Source organism: Battus philenor, unplaced genomic scaffold (assembly GCF_028537555.1).
Source record: "Battus philenor isolate CCGP_79_NKW_IND1 unplaced genomic scaffold, ilBatPhil1.0.hap1 SCAF_2, whole genome shotgun sequence".
NCBI classification, from domain to species: domain Eukaryota; kingdom Metazoa; phylum Arthropoda; class Insecta; order Lepidoptera; family Papilionidae; genus Battus; species Battus philenor.
The window spans coordinates 1,818,512-1,832,764 of NW_027181682.1; the positions used below are offsets into that span (position 1 = coordinate 1,818,512).

Below are 14,253 nucleotides of genomic sequence, written 5' to 3' on the forward strand. Positions count from 1 at the left end.
CTGGTAAGTAGGGGGTCTACCGAACACGGAAAAACATGGCAAGGGGTCTACGACACAAAAAAGTTTGGGGAACTCTGTACTAGTTGAATATAACTTTACTCATGTCCACAGAGCCGTGTTCTCTCCGATCTATCCTACAGCTTCCTCTGCGAGCTGGCCAAGAGCATGCATACTCTGCATTACATCCCCGGTGACGTCATCATTAAGCGTACAACCAAGAAGTCTTCTATCATTTACATCACCTATGGAGATGTGGAGGTGATCACAGTAAACTATTATCTTACTTCTCGCAGTCACTGATGGTTAGGAGGTGGAACGATCTGCTGACTTTCTTATTTCCAGAGAATTATAACCCAGGTCTCTTCAAGATCAGGGTGGATAGATACCTACGGAGTCTTCCTGTTTCTTCTTTGACCACACCGTCGCTTTTACCAATAGCTGTACCGAAGAAATAGTGAAGGTTACTTGAAGTCTCTGGATCTCGCAAGACCTGGTCATTGTGATCTTTGGGTGCCTATATCTTGCAATCGATGTCTATTGAATGAATGGTAGAGAATACCTAAAGGCATTAAGTTCGCCTTTACAAAATTTGTATGAAACGTAAATAAATAGAGGAATATGAAATTTTCACATGTGTAATGATTCCTCACGATATCTCGTGAAGTTGAGAGACTTGAAATTTGGTAGAAGTATGCCCACTCAAAGAGTTCAGATAAGAATGTATTTAAAGAAATTTCTACCACAGTGGGATCTGAGATTGTGTTCATTAAGTTCGCAGGTGTGTTTTAGATGTTGACGGCGGAAGATGATTGTACAGCAATGCTACGGATGACGAGGGGCACTGTGTTGGGCGCGTGTGCTGGAGGAGTTCCAGCTGGATGTGGATTGGCACACGTGGGGATCAGAGCGGCGACTTTCTGCACGGCGCACGTGCTGCACGCGAGCGACCTGTGGAGGACCGTGCTGAGATATGGCCGAGATAACAGACAAGGGTCTACGATACTCGCTTCCTTTTATGTAATTCTTCTTCTTGTCCTTCTTTATAGCAGATAGGCGCTCACTGCAGGGCATGGACCTCCAGCGACTTCCTGCGATCTTAACTGTCATTGGTCTACCTAGTGGGGGGGTCTACCCAAGCCACGTCTACCGGCTCGTGGTCGCCAATTAAGAACCTATCGGTTACACCAGCGATGCTCTACTGCAATTTCAGACGAGCAATTCTTCAAGCCATACCAGTGATCTTGGCTCTTCGACGGATTTCATTTCTGATTCGATCTCCTAGAGAAACTCCTTAAGCTTTACTTTATATAATTATCTATTTATTATTACGTAACATAATATTCTGAGAGTATATTCTGAGTTATTTTTGTTTTTAATTATATGTTAGTAAAATATAAACAATAGTCTATATGTGTATTTTTTTTTCAAAAAATTCGCGTTGCAAATATTGTAATAGATTCAAATGTAAGAGTAATTTTTAATTTTTATATCAGGAACATTTCGAGCGTGTCAAAAGGCATTACTTCGTAAAAGTTCCCGAAGAGGCGAGGTGAGTTAAATTCATTTCTAACAATAACAAATCTAATTTAACTGTCATATGTTATATATATATATATATATATATATATATATTACATATATATATATATATATATATATCGCGTTTTGTAATCTGACATTCTGTAAATGTAAATTAAACAAAATTACGACATGGTTTATCATGAGAGGCAGACCTCCGGGTTCTGGAGTCCAGACCATGGATCGGTAATCAGCAAAGTATGTCCGCAGTTTCAAAGGCTGTGGGTCAGTGCCTCTACTCCTTACTTGCAGCAGATCACCATGAATCTATCGCCAAAGCAATGCTAAGGGGGTTGGAGAAAGTTGCGGTATAACACCTTCCGACGTCCAGATGTCCGAATGCGGATATGAAGCTCGGATGTTCTCTCTCTCTTTCTCTCTCTCTCTCTCCCTCTCTCTCTCTCTCTCTCTCTCTCTCACACCGCAGCCGTGACATCACTTTTTCGCAAGACAATACTGAGCTGATTCCAACTGGCTCAATTGGATATTCATTCTCACTCAGAGGAAAGGTCCGTGTCGAGCAGTGAATGTTGTATGGATGAAATGATGAAGATGAGATGAGAAAAGAGTGAGATGATGAAGCAAGTATGTGATATCGTTGTGAAGGTCAAGGTAAAAACCAGGGACGTGTTTATTGGAGGCTCTTGTCACATCAGGATGCATTTGTAAGGCTGTATCTCTTCAGTTGCAGAATGCCATTAGAGAAGTTCAATTTGATTGTAGATTCTAGTTGGACTCTTCTAACCTTCAGTGGTAGTCGTGCAACAAAGTGCACCGCCCGCCAGTCCGCTGATCACATTAGTAACTCTGTGTTTGGCACAAATCAGTGTAACATAACTCCTGAAAATGCCCTGTGGAGAGGTGAAAAACGTGTTGAGTAATTTGTCGGTGGCAGTTGTGTAGTTCGTTATTTGCCGTATGCGCATTTATCAGCGGGCTGGCGGGCGGTGCACTTTGTTGCACGACTACCACTGCATGTGCGGAAGTGGCTAAATATTGGTCCTTTTCTTACTTAGGATGGACTTCCACAAGGTAACGCCTGATTTCATTAAATATCTTCTAACCTTCTTCTCTTAACAAAGAGACGGTAACAATAATTGATGAAATGATTGCAGATACAAAAGCAGCATTCGAGAATTCAAAAGAAACTTGATGGCGCTGAAGGAGTGTCGTGATGCTGATGGGAATCTACTCCTGGCTCGCACTGACGTCATGCTGGAGATTGCTGGATGCTATATCATGAGAAATGTACGTGTTTATGTATTGACATTTTTGTAATGTTATCAGACTTGAACAATCTCTCAATTTTTCCTTCACATGAATAAGGAGATTCGGTTTTACTTTACTCAAATCAGGATTAAGAAGCCGAAGTGGCGGTGAGTGGATCTCAAGGTTCTGGAGAGAAGACCATGGAGCGGTAAACGCAACGTAAGACGTCTATAAGATGGACAGACGACCTTGAATTTGGATATGTTTTATATATTTATGTAACCTCGATGGTTGGGGCCTCTTGTTCTACCCCTATCGTGGGTGTAGACAGTGTATTTTACGTTCTATCTCTTTTTCTTTCTCTTTCTTTTATTCATCACAATGTCTTCCTTCTTTCAGATCTATGCATCGCCTTTTATCCTTCATGACTATTCCTATGACATCACAGTTTATTTTTGTTACTCTTTTATCATCACATTGCAGTATCACAGACTTAGGTTCTAATTCTTTATTTTACGCTTTATATTTTATTGCAGCAGCGTTTTGTTTTACAATTTCTCTTTTACTTTTCATATTTTTATAGGTTAGGTTATTATTCTTTTTTTTTGTCTTACCCTACCTACAGGTTATTATTCCTCTTTTTATCTTACCCTACCTATTACTATTCTATCTAGTTCTTGTTTATTATGTCCTGTACAATATTTCTGCAGCACCCCAAGATTATAGGCTGTAAGTGAGTATGCCTAATTAGAAACTAATTGTAACAGAGCCGACGGTGGGGGGTTTTAGCCAGTAAAAATCTGACACTGCCTGGGCCCTCCATTCCCAGGCCTCCAATGAGAATTCCCCCCCCCCCCGGCTAGAAATTGTAATTTAGTAAATAAAGGCTCTGACTATGTTAGAGGAAAATTTTGTAAAATAAAAAAAAAATTAAAAAAAGTAAGTATGCCTTACAACTCCATCGCCTTCTTGGTGAGTCAGATAGTGCATTCGCGCACAAGGAAATCGCCTTAGAGTACTATATAAAATGTAAATCCTACGGTAGATAAGTCCCGGCCTTCGGACAGGTGTATTGTACCAATTGGTATAACAATTTGGAACTTTAGGTATAGTATAATCAACAAATTGGAATAGGATAAAGAAGATCATGGTTATTTTCCACCAGCGTGCAGACGCCTCGCTGACTGATGAGTCAGACGATATCTGCCTGCGCTCCACCTTCCCCTGCATCCTGCAGCCGCGCTCTGTTCTTCTCACCGTCTGGAACTTCTTCATCTGCTGTCTTATCGTCGTTGTATGCTTTGTGAGTTGCATTCTATCCTTATTTTAAATTATCGTACAAACTATACAAACGAATCAAAAATGTCTACGCAATTTTTTAGATAGATAATTTAGAACAGAGTCCTCCAAACTTTTTTGTGTCGTAGACCCCTTGCCATGTTTTTCCATGTTGGGTAGACCCCCTACTTACCTGATATTGATTTCCTGTAAATTTCTAACTGTAGTGAAGTTTAGTGTTAAAAACTAAAAGTAAAAACAAATGTTAATTTATACATATATTAACTGAATTTAAATTAAAACTACTAAAAATAAAATTTTGTATCTGTTATGTAAAACAGACGTAACATTAAATAAACATAAAATAAACTACAAATAAAATAACATAAGCAACAAGTCAATATTTTTAGTGTAGAGGATGAACCTGAAGATTTAATAATAAATTATCAACATTTGGCGTCAATTTTGAAAGGGTTAATCTTAAATCTCATAGGTACTTTTATAAATAATGTAAATGTTTTGATATTATAAGATAGTATGATGTAAGTAAATAGGTACTATCGGTGTATGTGTTGAGATCCACTATCATGGACCCCCAAATTTTTTTTCGCTGACGTAGACCCCTTGCAGATTGTCATAGGCCCCTAGGAGTCGATATAGACTACTTTAGGAATCACTGATTTAGATTTACAAATTTCGCTGGCAGATTTATGTCCAACGGTGGACATGCTTGATAATGAAGTTAATGCTTTTTATCTAAAATCACTTACAAATTTATATGCTTATTTTTCAATAAATACTACTTATCTCTACAGGCTGTATTTGATAGGTACACGTTGTAACTTGGAATTTTCAATGATCATTACTACTACTACTACTCCGCTAGCTCAGTGACCCAAAGTGGGTCTTGGCCTCCGAAGCGAGAGACTTCCACTTTCCTCTATCTTGCGCCATCGTCTGCCATTGGCTGACATTCAATTCGCGCAAGTCTGCCTCAACGCGATCGATCCAGCGATACCTGGGTCTACCCACTGGTCTTCGACCCCCCCTTTTTTCAAGGTACGCTACCTTCACGTTCCGATCCGATCCCATTCGCTCTAAGTGACCAAGCCAGCGGATTCGTTGAGCTTTATATTAGCCAATGATATTTGGCTGTGCTACTATAGTGATGATCATTAATAGATTTTATTTCGCAGAGTTCCTTTTGTCTGTTTTTCTCAGGTGTGAGAAATTTTGAACACATGGTAGACTCAATTTGATGCCAGAAAGATCCAATATATCGAATGTTGAAGACAGAAGTTTTAGAATTTTAATTTGAATGTATAGAATTGTCGCTGATAGACATTTTACCGCGAGAAAATATTACTGAATTTTCTTTTTTGGATATAGACAACATGACGAATGTGAATAAAAATTTAAAATAAAAAATGTGTATTATTTTATTTCAGACTCATCCTTACTTTATTGCATATAAGAAGGACGTGCCGATTGAGTTCCGGTTCTATGACTACGTCGTCACGTGCATTTACCTTCTGGACCTCTTCGTGTATCTCTCTACTGGGGCCAATATTGAAGACGGTAAGTAATAAAAAATTTACTTTGAGTGATCGTATCTTAGTTACAACGAAGGCGTTCGTACGAAAACAGACTATAGCCATGTGTAAAGTGTATCTAATATATTCAGGCGTTACTTTGCAGAAGTCCATCCTAAGTAAGAAAAGGACCAATATATAGTTACTTCCGCCATGCAGCAGTAGTCGTGCAATGAAGTGCACCGCCCGCCAGTCCGCTGATAAATGCGCGTGCGGCAAACAATGCGAATTACACAACTACCAACGTTAATTCACTCAACACGTGTTTCATCCTTCCACGGGGCATCCTCAGGAGTAATGTTACACCGACCAGTTCCCAACACCGAGTGTAGCGGATGTAGCTATATATTCGTCCCTTTCTTACTTAGGATGGACTTCCGCAAAGCAACGCCTGAATCTATTAGATACACTATACAGCGGCAGTCGGGAGCAACGCGAGCCAAGTCTTACCGGAAGCTTGGTGGATGGAGTCGCTTATCCTTAGATATTTGGGTAACACGTGACCGTCGGAGGCTTTATAAGCGAGTGTTCTAACTTTAAGATGGTTAGAGGAATTAGTTTAAAATTCTAATAATAGATGGCGCCCCTATTGCTTCCGTTATGTGACGCCATCTTTACCTAAGTTTAGCACAGTGTATACATTCATTTACTGTTTTTAACAAACTAATTCATGAATAACAGAGACGTAAAATACAATGTAAATGTAAAAAAGATAAAGAAACATGTCATGAACTCAAATCAATCAAAATTAGCGTATTAAAACTGTATAGAATAAGATACTTAATAAACTCTGCACAAAATAAATTGTTTCTATTAATAATTCTAATAATAAGAAATAGAAAAAGAAATGTGTAATAAAGAATTAAGAAAGTAAAATAAATGTGTAAATAAAGATAAAATAAATGTAAGATGAAATTAAAGAATAAAAATAAATAAAAATAAATAAGATGTACCTAGCCACCTTAGAGTAAGAAGATGATGGAAGAAGGCGAGGAAAGAAAGAAGGTGTAAAAGAGCAAAACGAAAGATATTGTGAAGGACAAAAGTAAAGAATGAAAGATATTGTGACGCGTGAAAGAGAGTGATAAATAAGGAAAAGACTGAAAAAATTTTTATTATAAAGTCCCTAATCCCAAAAAGTTAGGGTTACCAGAGGCCCCCAATAGCGGGGGCCATTAAAAAAATATTAGCGTATATAGCTCCTTAACACAAAACAAAGTGACTACGAAAAAAAACCAGTCTGTTTTCTGCTATGAGGTCATACATCGGGTTACGTTTGAAACATTTCTAGCTTTGAAGTGTTACTATGTAGTTCAATAATATCAAATTATGCTAGTATTGTACGTAAATATTTTCCAGGTGCTCCAATCACCCTCGCGCAGACAGCGTCCCAGCAGATCCGCAGCCACTGGTTCGTGCTCGACGTTGTGGCCACAATGCCTGTCTTTGAGTTTATCCACGATGGTCACTTCGCTGGAATCAACAAGCTTCTCAGATTACCCAAGGTCATTGCTGATTTTATGCTCTAGATTTGTGTAAGAACATAAAGCCCACGCCCACGCGGGGGCGATTTGAAATTGAACTCGACACGAGTTTACTCCTTTCGCTTTAATATAAAATTTATGTATGTTACATTGGTGGAGGTAAACATTTTAGAAAGGCTTGAAAGGGGCATGGCACAAAAGTTGAGAAATGCAGATCTAGGTGGTTTTGTGAAGGTTATTTGTGATTTTTTGGCATCTACATCTGTCAATCGAAGATCTATAATATATATCGTATATATATATACCGTCCGTATCTCTACCGTCTACCGTCAACTGAAGTGGGAACGTAATACACACTCCAATTCATATTTTATAACCAATATAATGTTAGTGATGACAGAAGTTTTTTATTGTTAACTTGTTGATCACGACAATATGCACCGAACTACTCCATTTTTAACGAGAAAGTACGAGTAAATAAGGGATGGTTTCCGACGAAGTGATAATCATGTATATGAAACTGCAAAGTTTTTCATAATATATATGTATATATTAGTAAGACAATTTCGTTTAGCTCTTAGAGATCACTCGTGATCATGATTATCTTTTTTTCCAGGTGTTCCGTATACTCAAATCTCTAGAGGATGAATGGGTGTACTACAGCAACTTCTTGCGTTTCTTTTCCTACTTTCTTCTTCTGGTGATGGCGTGTTACTTCGTTGCTACATTGCAGCAGGGCTTCATGTGCTTTTGGTGAGAAATATATTTTTAAAGACGGTGTCATATCTCTCAATGTTATAATAATAAGCCACGAGCAAGGCGGGTCGGCGATCGCAGTGTGATATTACGGTACACAGAGAATGCTGCAGTTTCTGTTCTGTAAGCTTATTTGTGCTCAAAATGTGAACTATATAAAATTTAATCCCGGGAATCGAGCCCGCGACTTACAGTCGTAAGTCACAGTACTCTACCGCTGTGCTACCACTCACCAAGGATTGAGTATTATTTTGTTTTTTTGATAAAATATATTTATTGCATTAAAATTTGTCTACAAAAATCTAATTGTTTATGTGTACACTTATCCCCCGATTTACACGGTAGATATGTTTCTAATAAAACGTGTAAATCGAAAATTAAAAATTTTCTAGTCAAAACCGTGTAAATCGAAAAACTCGCAGAAAATGCACGATTTTACTATTTAACAGTTGTGATTTTTTTTCAATAATTTTAGGTGTACACATTATTAAAAATAAAATGCATTGACAAATTAAAATATTTAATATATTACGGAAAAACTGTTTTTTTTTTATATTTAATTACAATATACATTAAACAGAAGAACAAACCATAAATTACTCTCGTTCTTTTTTTTTGGAATCGAAGGTTCGAATTCAGTTTCATCACTCGAAGTTATTTATGCCGATTAGATGTTTGAAGCAGAAATATTAACATTATAACAGATGGTAATAAAATCGGTTATTAAAACAAAAAAAAAACTTATTTGGATAACCGTGTAAAAGCGAAAACGTGTAAAACGAGTACCGTGTAAATCGGGGGATAGGTGTATTAAAGATCCTTTTACTTTTCCTTTTTCAGCTTCAGGCATTGCTCTATTACTAATTATACTCACCCCCCCTTTTGGGCCCACGAGCCCCCCGATGACGCTTCCATACGTCACTACCTGACATTTGGACTTTATTGGGCGGTATCCATGATTACCGTTACAAGTAAGTTATTATACGAAATATTTTTTAACGTTCATAAATGAGGTGTTCGTCCAAGGAAGTGGTGTACTCCCTTCCTGACTTTTGGGAGAATATCCCGAAACAGAGATACACCCTGTATCTAACTCACAAGCCGATAAACAAGCTCTCATGAACCAAGAGTACGGTAGAGAGACAGGTTCAAGGACGCTCATCATCCACGAGGCTCTGGGGAAAAAGACCGAGGCGGTCATCGTTGTCCATCAAACAACAGACACCTTCAGGCTGTATGGGTGCAGTTTGCAGTGGTAGCAATATCACGTCACACGGACTCATGCGTGTAACACACAGACGGTTTTTGGAAATCTTTTGAGGGAGTCCTAAAATCAAAATATTCTTTATTTGAATAATCTGTTATAAGCAATTTTAGAATCGTCAATCTACATAAACTGTCGGCGTTCACAGCCATACAGGAAGCTACCACTAGCTAAAAAGGCAGTTCTGCTGAAAATAGCCGGCGAGAAACTCAACAGTTACTCTTTATAGATATAGTTTTGTGAAGAGTGCGCGACAATAATCAGCTTCCAGAGCATCGATGACATTTAATTCCATGCATTAATATCAGTATATGTTAAAGAATAATATACTTATTTTGATATTGGTTTTTAATCTCTCCAGTGGGCTATGCCCAGCAGTGAGCACCCTAGGGTTTTTTTTTGTTTTTTTTTTTATGACCTCTGTTATTGGGAGCCTCTCGTACCCTATCTTGTGTGGGACAAGGACTATTTAACATTATTTAATTTTTCAAAACCTTTTTTATTTTCTTTCTCTTCATTTATGCATCTTATGATCTTCCATTCCACATTTCTTCTTTCATTCTCTTACGCTTTATGACCTTCCATTCCTCTCTCGTTATACATTAGCATTTTATTTATTTTATTTCTGTTTATTTACATTCTTTTTACTTTACATTTATTTCACATTAGCTTTATAATTTTATTTATTTACAATTTACTCACAGTTATTACTATTATAACTTATTTTTTTATTTACAATTTTATTAATCCTATTTAGCTTTTGTTTTTGTAAATTACTTTTGTAATAATAAGCATCCTAGAATTGAAATGGTGATAAAGATGATGAAATTATATATCTAGGTGGAAGTCTATATTTAGCACCTTAACCATGTCCTGTTTTGTTCACACCACACTTTTTGAAATTATATAAATGTAACATTACACACCTAAAATGTTGAAGCGTACTTTTGGTGCATGATATTAAAATATATTTCTATACAAATTTTCTTAGACTTACTAATACTAGATGACGTTAGTGTCACTATAGTTTCATAAAGCGCCGATAGATGGCGTTGGCAGTCGGTATTTCAAAGAAACCGCGGAAAAACCTTTAAAAATTCTATTTATTTGGTAATACGTCACTAGAAGACAATATGAGAACTCGACAGATAAAAAATATATGGTGGGCTATAATAAAGTTCATTTTAACTAATTTTAATAGATACGTGTTGCTATTTGACAGATATATTTTTATTGAACAAAAGAAAGAATGTAATATAATTTTTTTTTTAAATTATAACGTCATGGCGTCCTCACGATCTTCGAGAACATTCTTTCAAAAGACACTAAAGGTTTTTAAGGACACGCTTGCAAGTTTAAACTAATTTAACCGCCGGTATTTATTCTCGTAGGCTTTACTTTAATGTAACAACTGTTTTTGGAGAATTACACAGGATATAAATCTGGACTTCGTGGTGGACATTCAATACTAATCCTTTTCTATAAGACTTTTCTGACATTAGACGTAACTGGAGGCTTTATACTGCTTGAGCCAAGTTATCAAGTTATGTTTATTGACTTCTTTAAGCTTTTATTGTCTTGTACATTCCTCTGTCTTAGGTACACTGGGACAATATACATCCTCAAAAGTTTTCACTGACTTTTTTATTTTCATTCTCATCTTTTATGCTACACATTATCTTCTAAACATCTCTCTTTTATTAGTCACATTCTCTTCCATTACTTTCTATAGTTTATTACCTTTCATACCTCATTCCGTCGCCTTCTCTCTGAAATACTATGTGTTACAATTTTAATGCAATTTCTTTCGGCAGGACTGTTAAATAAATAGTAAACACGAAACTGCAGTCAACATCATCACGGTTTTAGCCATAGGACATCCATTGGACTTATCGTTCTGATAGTTTTCCAATAGGACAAGTGGTAAATGGGCAGCATCCAATCTCTTCCAACGAACGTACTGTGCCATTGAAAGAAACAAAACGTAAACACAATAAATAAATAGAAAATTGATAAAAAAGGATAAAATAGAACCAAAGTGATGAGTGAAAAATACATAAAACTGTGATAGAGAATAATTATAGGATAAGTAATAATAATGTAAAATAAAAATGTACAATAAAAAAAATGTAAAATGAAAAATGTAATAACAAAAGAGGAAAGAATGAAAGATTGAACGGAGCAAAAGAGAAAGATAGAAAAACTGTAGCATGAAAGATAGATAATAGACCGAAAGAGACAATAAAGTACGAAACAAGAGAAAGAAAATAAAAAACTATCTGAAAAAATAAATTGCAAATAAAGTCCCTGTCCCACCATAAATAGGGGTACACGAGAGGCCCCCAATAGCGGGGGTATTTAAAAAAAAAACGAACGTACTAAAACTATTCTGTGTCTCTCTGCGTCTACTTCTACTTCAGAGTACTAGTTTTACATTTTTATTTTTATTTTATTTTCATTCATTAAATTTTATTTATTAAAATATTTTACTTTGGTTGCAAGATATTATACAAATGTGAACTTTATAACATGTAATATCAAATTACTTCTAGCGCACAAAGAGCCCGGGGCAATGTCGAACTGGAACAACGTGGTGTATGCAATGTTGGTGTTGGAGTTGTGTATTGTTCTGCACATTTTTATGGATTCTGTGTATTCCGCGTCCATCATGGTTGCGAATGAAATGAGGTAATTTTTCCTTCACAAATAGCTTACTTAACCCTTTCCACTCCAAGGCTGTTTTGTAGCATCGATAAAATTTAATTGAATTATAGTATCTTGCGATTCTAGAATATGTTTCATTCATTCGTGATTCAAACATTTTATTAACAAAAATCTTTCCTGTTTTAAAATTTTCCGCAAAAAGAAGTATTACACCATGTTGAGTATCACTCGACAGTGGAGCTTGTGGAACACAATCAGTGTCGAGTGACACTCGACATTGGAGTGAAAAGGGTTAAATAGCATTTTCAACTTCAAGAGTGTTTTAAAGGCTAAAGGAAATTCGAAAATGTAAGAAAAAAGTATACCAGTAGTCTTCCATTTAGCTGTTCTGTTATATCACTTATTTACCCCACTAATGTGTGCTATATAAATATCGCTATGTAACGATATATCGCGCCAAAGCTGTTGTTTCACGCTATATGCTATAGCATAAATAGTCAATTCGTTCTTTCAGTTTAACTACACACCGGTTGTTTTTGGTTTTAAAAAACGAATGACAATTTTGTACTTTGTAAAGATCTTATATTAACTAGTCAATTCGAATACGGATTTTCATTTACTAGTATCTGATTTTTTAAAGGTTGTAGTTTAGTAGAAGGACAAGGATGAATAATTATTTTCCTATCGCTAATACTTTATACCAAAACAAGCCTAGTATCCAATTTTATATATTGTTAAATTGTAAATATTAATATTATATATATATATATATATATATATATATATATATATATATATATATATATATATATATATATATATATATATATATACTATTGAGTGCTATTCGCTTCTGCTTTGTGACAGTTAAAATAAAGAAGCCTTTGACTCGGTGTTTGGCACTAAGCGATGTAACATAACTCCTGAAGATGCCCCGTGGAGGGGTGAAACACGTGTTGAGTGAATTAACGGTGGCGATTGTATTGTTCGCATTGTTTGCCACATGCGCATTTGTCAGCGGGCTGGCGGGCGGTGCACTTTGTTGCACGACTACCACTGCATGTGCAGAAGTAGCTATATATTGATTCTCTTCCTAACTAAAGAAGCATTTGTTTCTACTATTAAGTAATAGTCGCTGGTACTGTATGTACTAAGTAGTAGTCGCCTCTTTGACATAAGACAAAAAAAAGACAATAAGTTGACGAACAATAGGAAATCTGAATTCTCTGAAATTCCAATGCTGAATAAACGTATTGTATCTTTATTTACTATGTTATCTACGTTCTTTATTTTTGAAGATTTCTTTTGATATACAAAATTAAGATCTCCACATTCTTCTCTCCTGTAATTGTATTTCTTTCTATCTATGAAAGCAGAAGACTGAAATGTTACTAATTATTCTGGTTACGATTTCAGAGAGGACTATGACGCTTGTATAGCTGATGTAATGAACTTCTTGACCAGGAACAACGTTGAGCCAATGCTGAGGCAACGTTTCATCACCTATCTCCAGCTTTGTTGGTACACTGATAAGGTATTGTTATATGATTTAGATGTATTTATATACATGTATATATATATATAAATATTGTCGAATGGCGACCACAAGTAGGTGGACACGGGTCTAGGGTCCCCACTGGGGTCACAAATATCATAGCTGGCTTCGCGCGAAGTCGCTGGATACTGGATGATGAGCAGGATCAGTCATCGTGGTGATGATTTTTTTTTTGGCCCTCGCTATTGGGAGCCTCTCATACCCCTATTTTGTTTGGGACAGGGACTTTATTTACAAATAATTTTTCAGGGTTTTATCTTTATTCTTCACTCACTTTCATTCTTCTCAATTTCTTTTATTCTTTCCTTTTATTCTTCACAATATCTTGCAATTTTTTTTGTTCTTTCATTCCTTCTTGCTTTCATCGCCCTCCTTTCCTCCTATTTTTTTTACTACTCGTGATGATCTTTGGGGGTGGCCTATGCCTTGCAGTAGGCGTCCATCTGCTGAAAAGAAGAAGAAGATCAGAGGATTATCTATGTTCTCTAGAGGCCACAGCTAGTTGGTAGACGCCGCGTGGACAGGCTTTCCACTAGGTGAACCGATGATATAGTAAAAGTCGTTGGAAGTTGTTGGATATCGAAAGAGGCTTATGCCTTGCAGACGTCCACGTATATTAGTTTATATGATTATGGCGGACAGTCCCACAACGTCGGACTGTCCTGTCCCGCAGCGGCAACATGCGCACCCTAGCGTATTGACGTAAGCCAGCAGACTGGATCCTCGGTCGCTCGGCGCGCGCCTAACCTAACCTAACCGAGTACTTTCTCGAATTTACTAGAACATTCTCCGTAGTATAAATAGGTGTACTACCCATGTCGACAGTTCAGTGTTGTTTTTCGAGTTATAAGATTAAGATCTACGATCAGTGAT

At 36.6% G+C, this 14,253-nt stretch overlaps 1 protein-coding gene across 1 annotated transcript in view; it reads left to right on the forward strand.

Annotated features, from left to right (window-relative positions):
- LOC137922519 (uncharacterized) overlaps positions 1 to 14,253 on the forward strand; it is a 54,043-nt gene that overhangs the window by 7,920 nt on the left and 31,870 nt on the right. Inside the window, exons 7-17 of the mRNA XM_068765565.1 lie at positions 112 to 258; positions 790 to 1,017; positions 1,494 to 1,549; positions 2,694 to 2,826; positions 3,953 to 4,090; positions 5,514 to 5,643; positions 7,017 to 7,162; positions 7,758 to 7,894; positions 8,738 to 8,868; positions 11,714 to 11,849; positions 13,242 to 13,359. Coding sequence (XP_068621666.1) covers positions 112 to 258; positions 790 to 1,017; positions 1,494 to 1,549; positions 2,694 to 2,826; positions 3,953 to 4,090; positions 5,514 to 5,643; positions 7,017 to 7,162; positions 7,758 to 7,894; positions 8,738 to 8,868; positions 11,714 to 11,849; positions 13,242 to 13,359 — 1,500 coding nt within the window. The remainder of the gene's footprint in view (positions 1 to 111; positions 259 to 789; positions 1,018 to 1,493; positions 1,550 to 2,693; positions 2,827 to 3,952; positions 4,091 to 5,513; positions 5,644 to 7,016; positions 7,163 to 7,757; positions 7,895 to 8,737; positions 8,869 to 11,713; positions 11,850 to 13,241; positions 13,360 to 14,253) is intronic.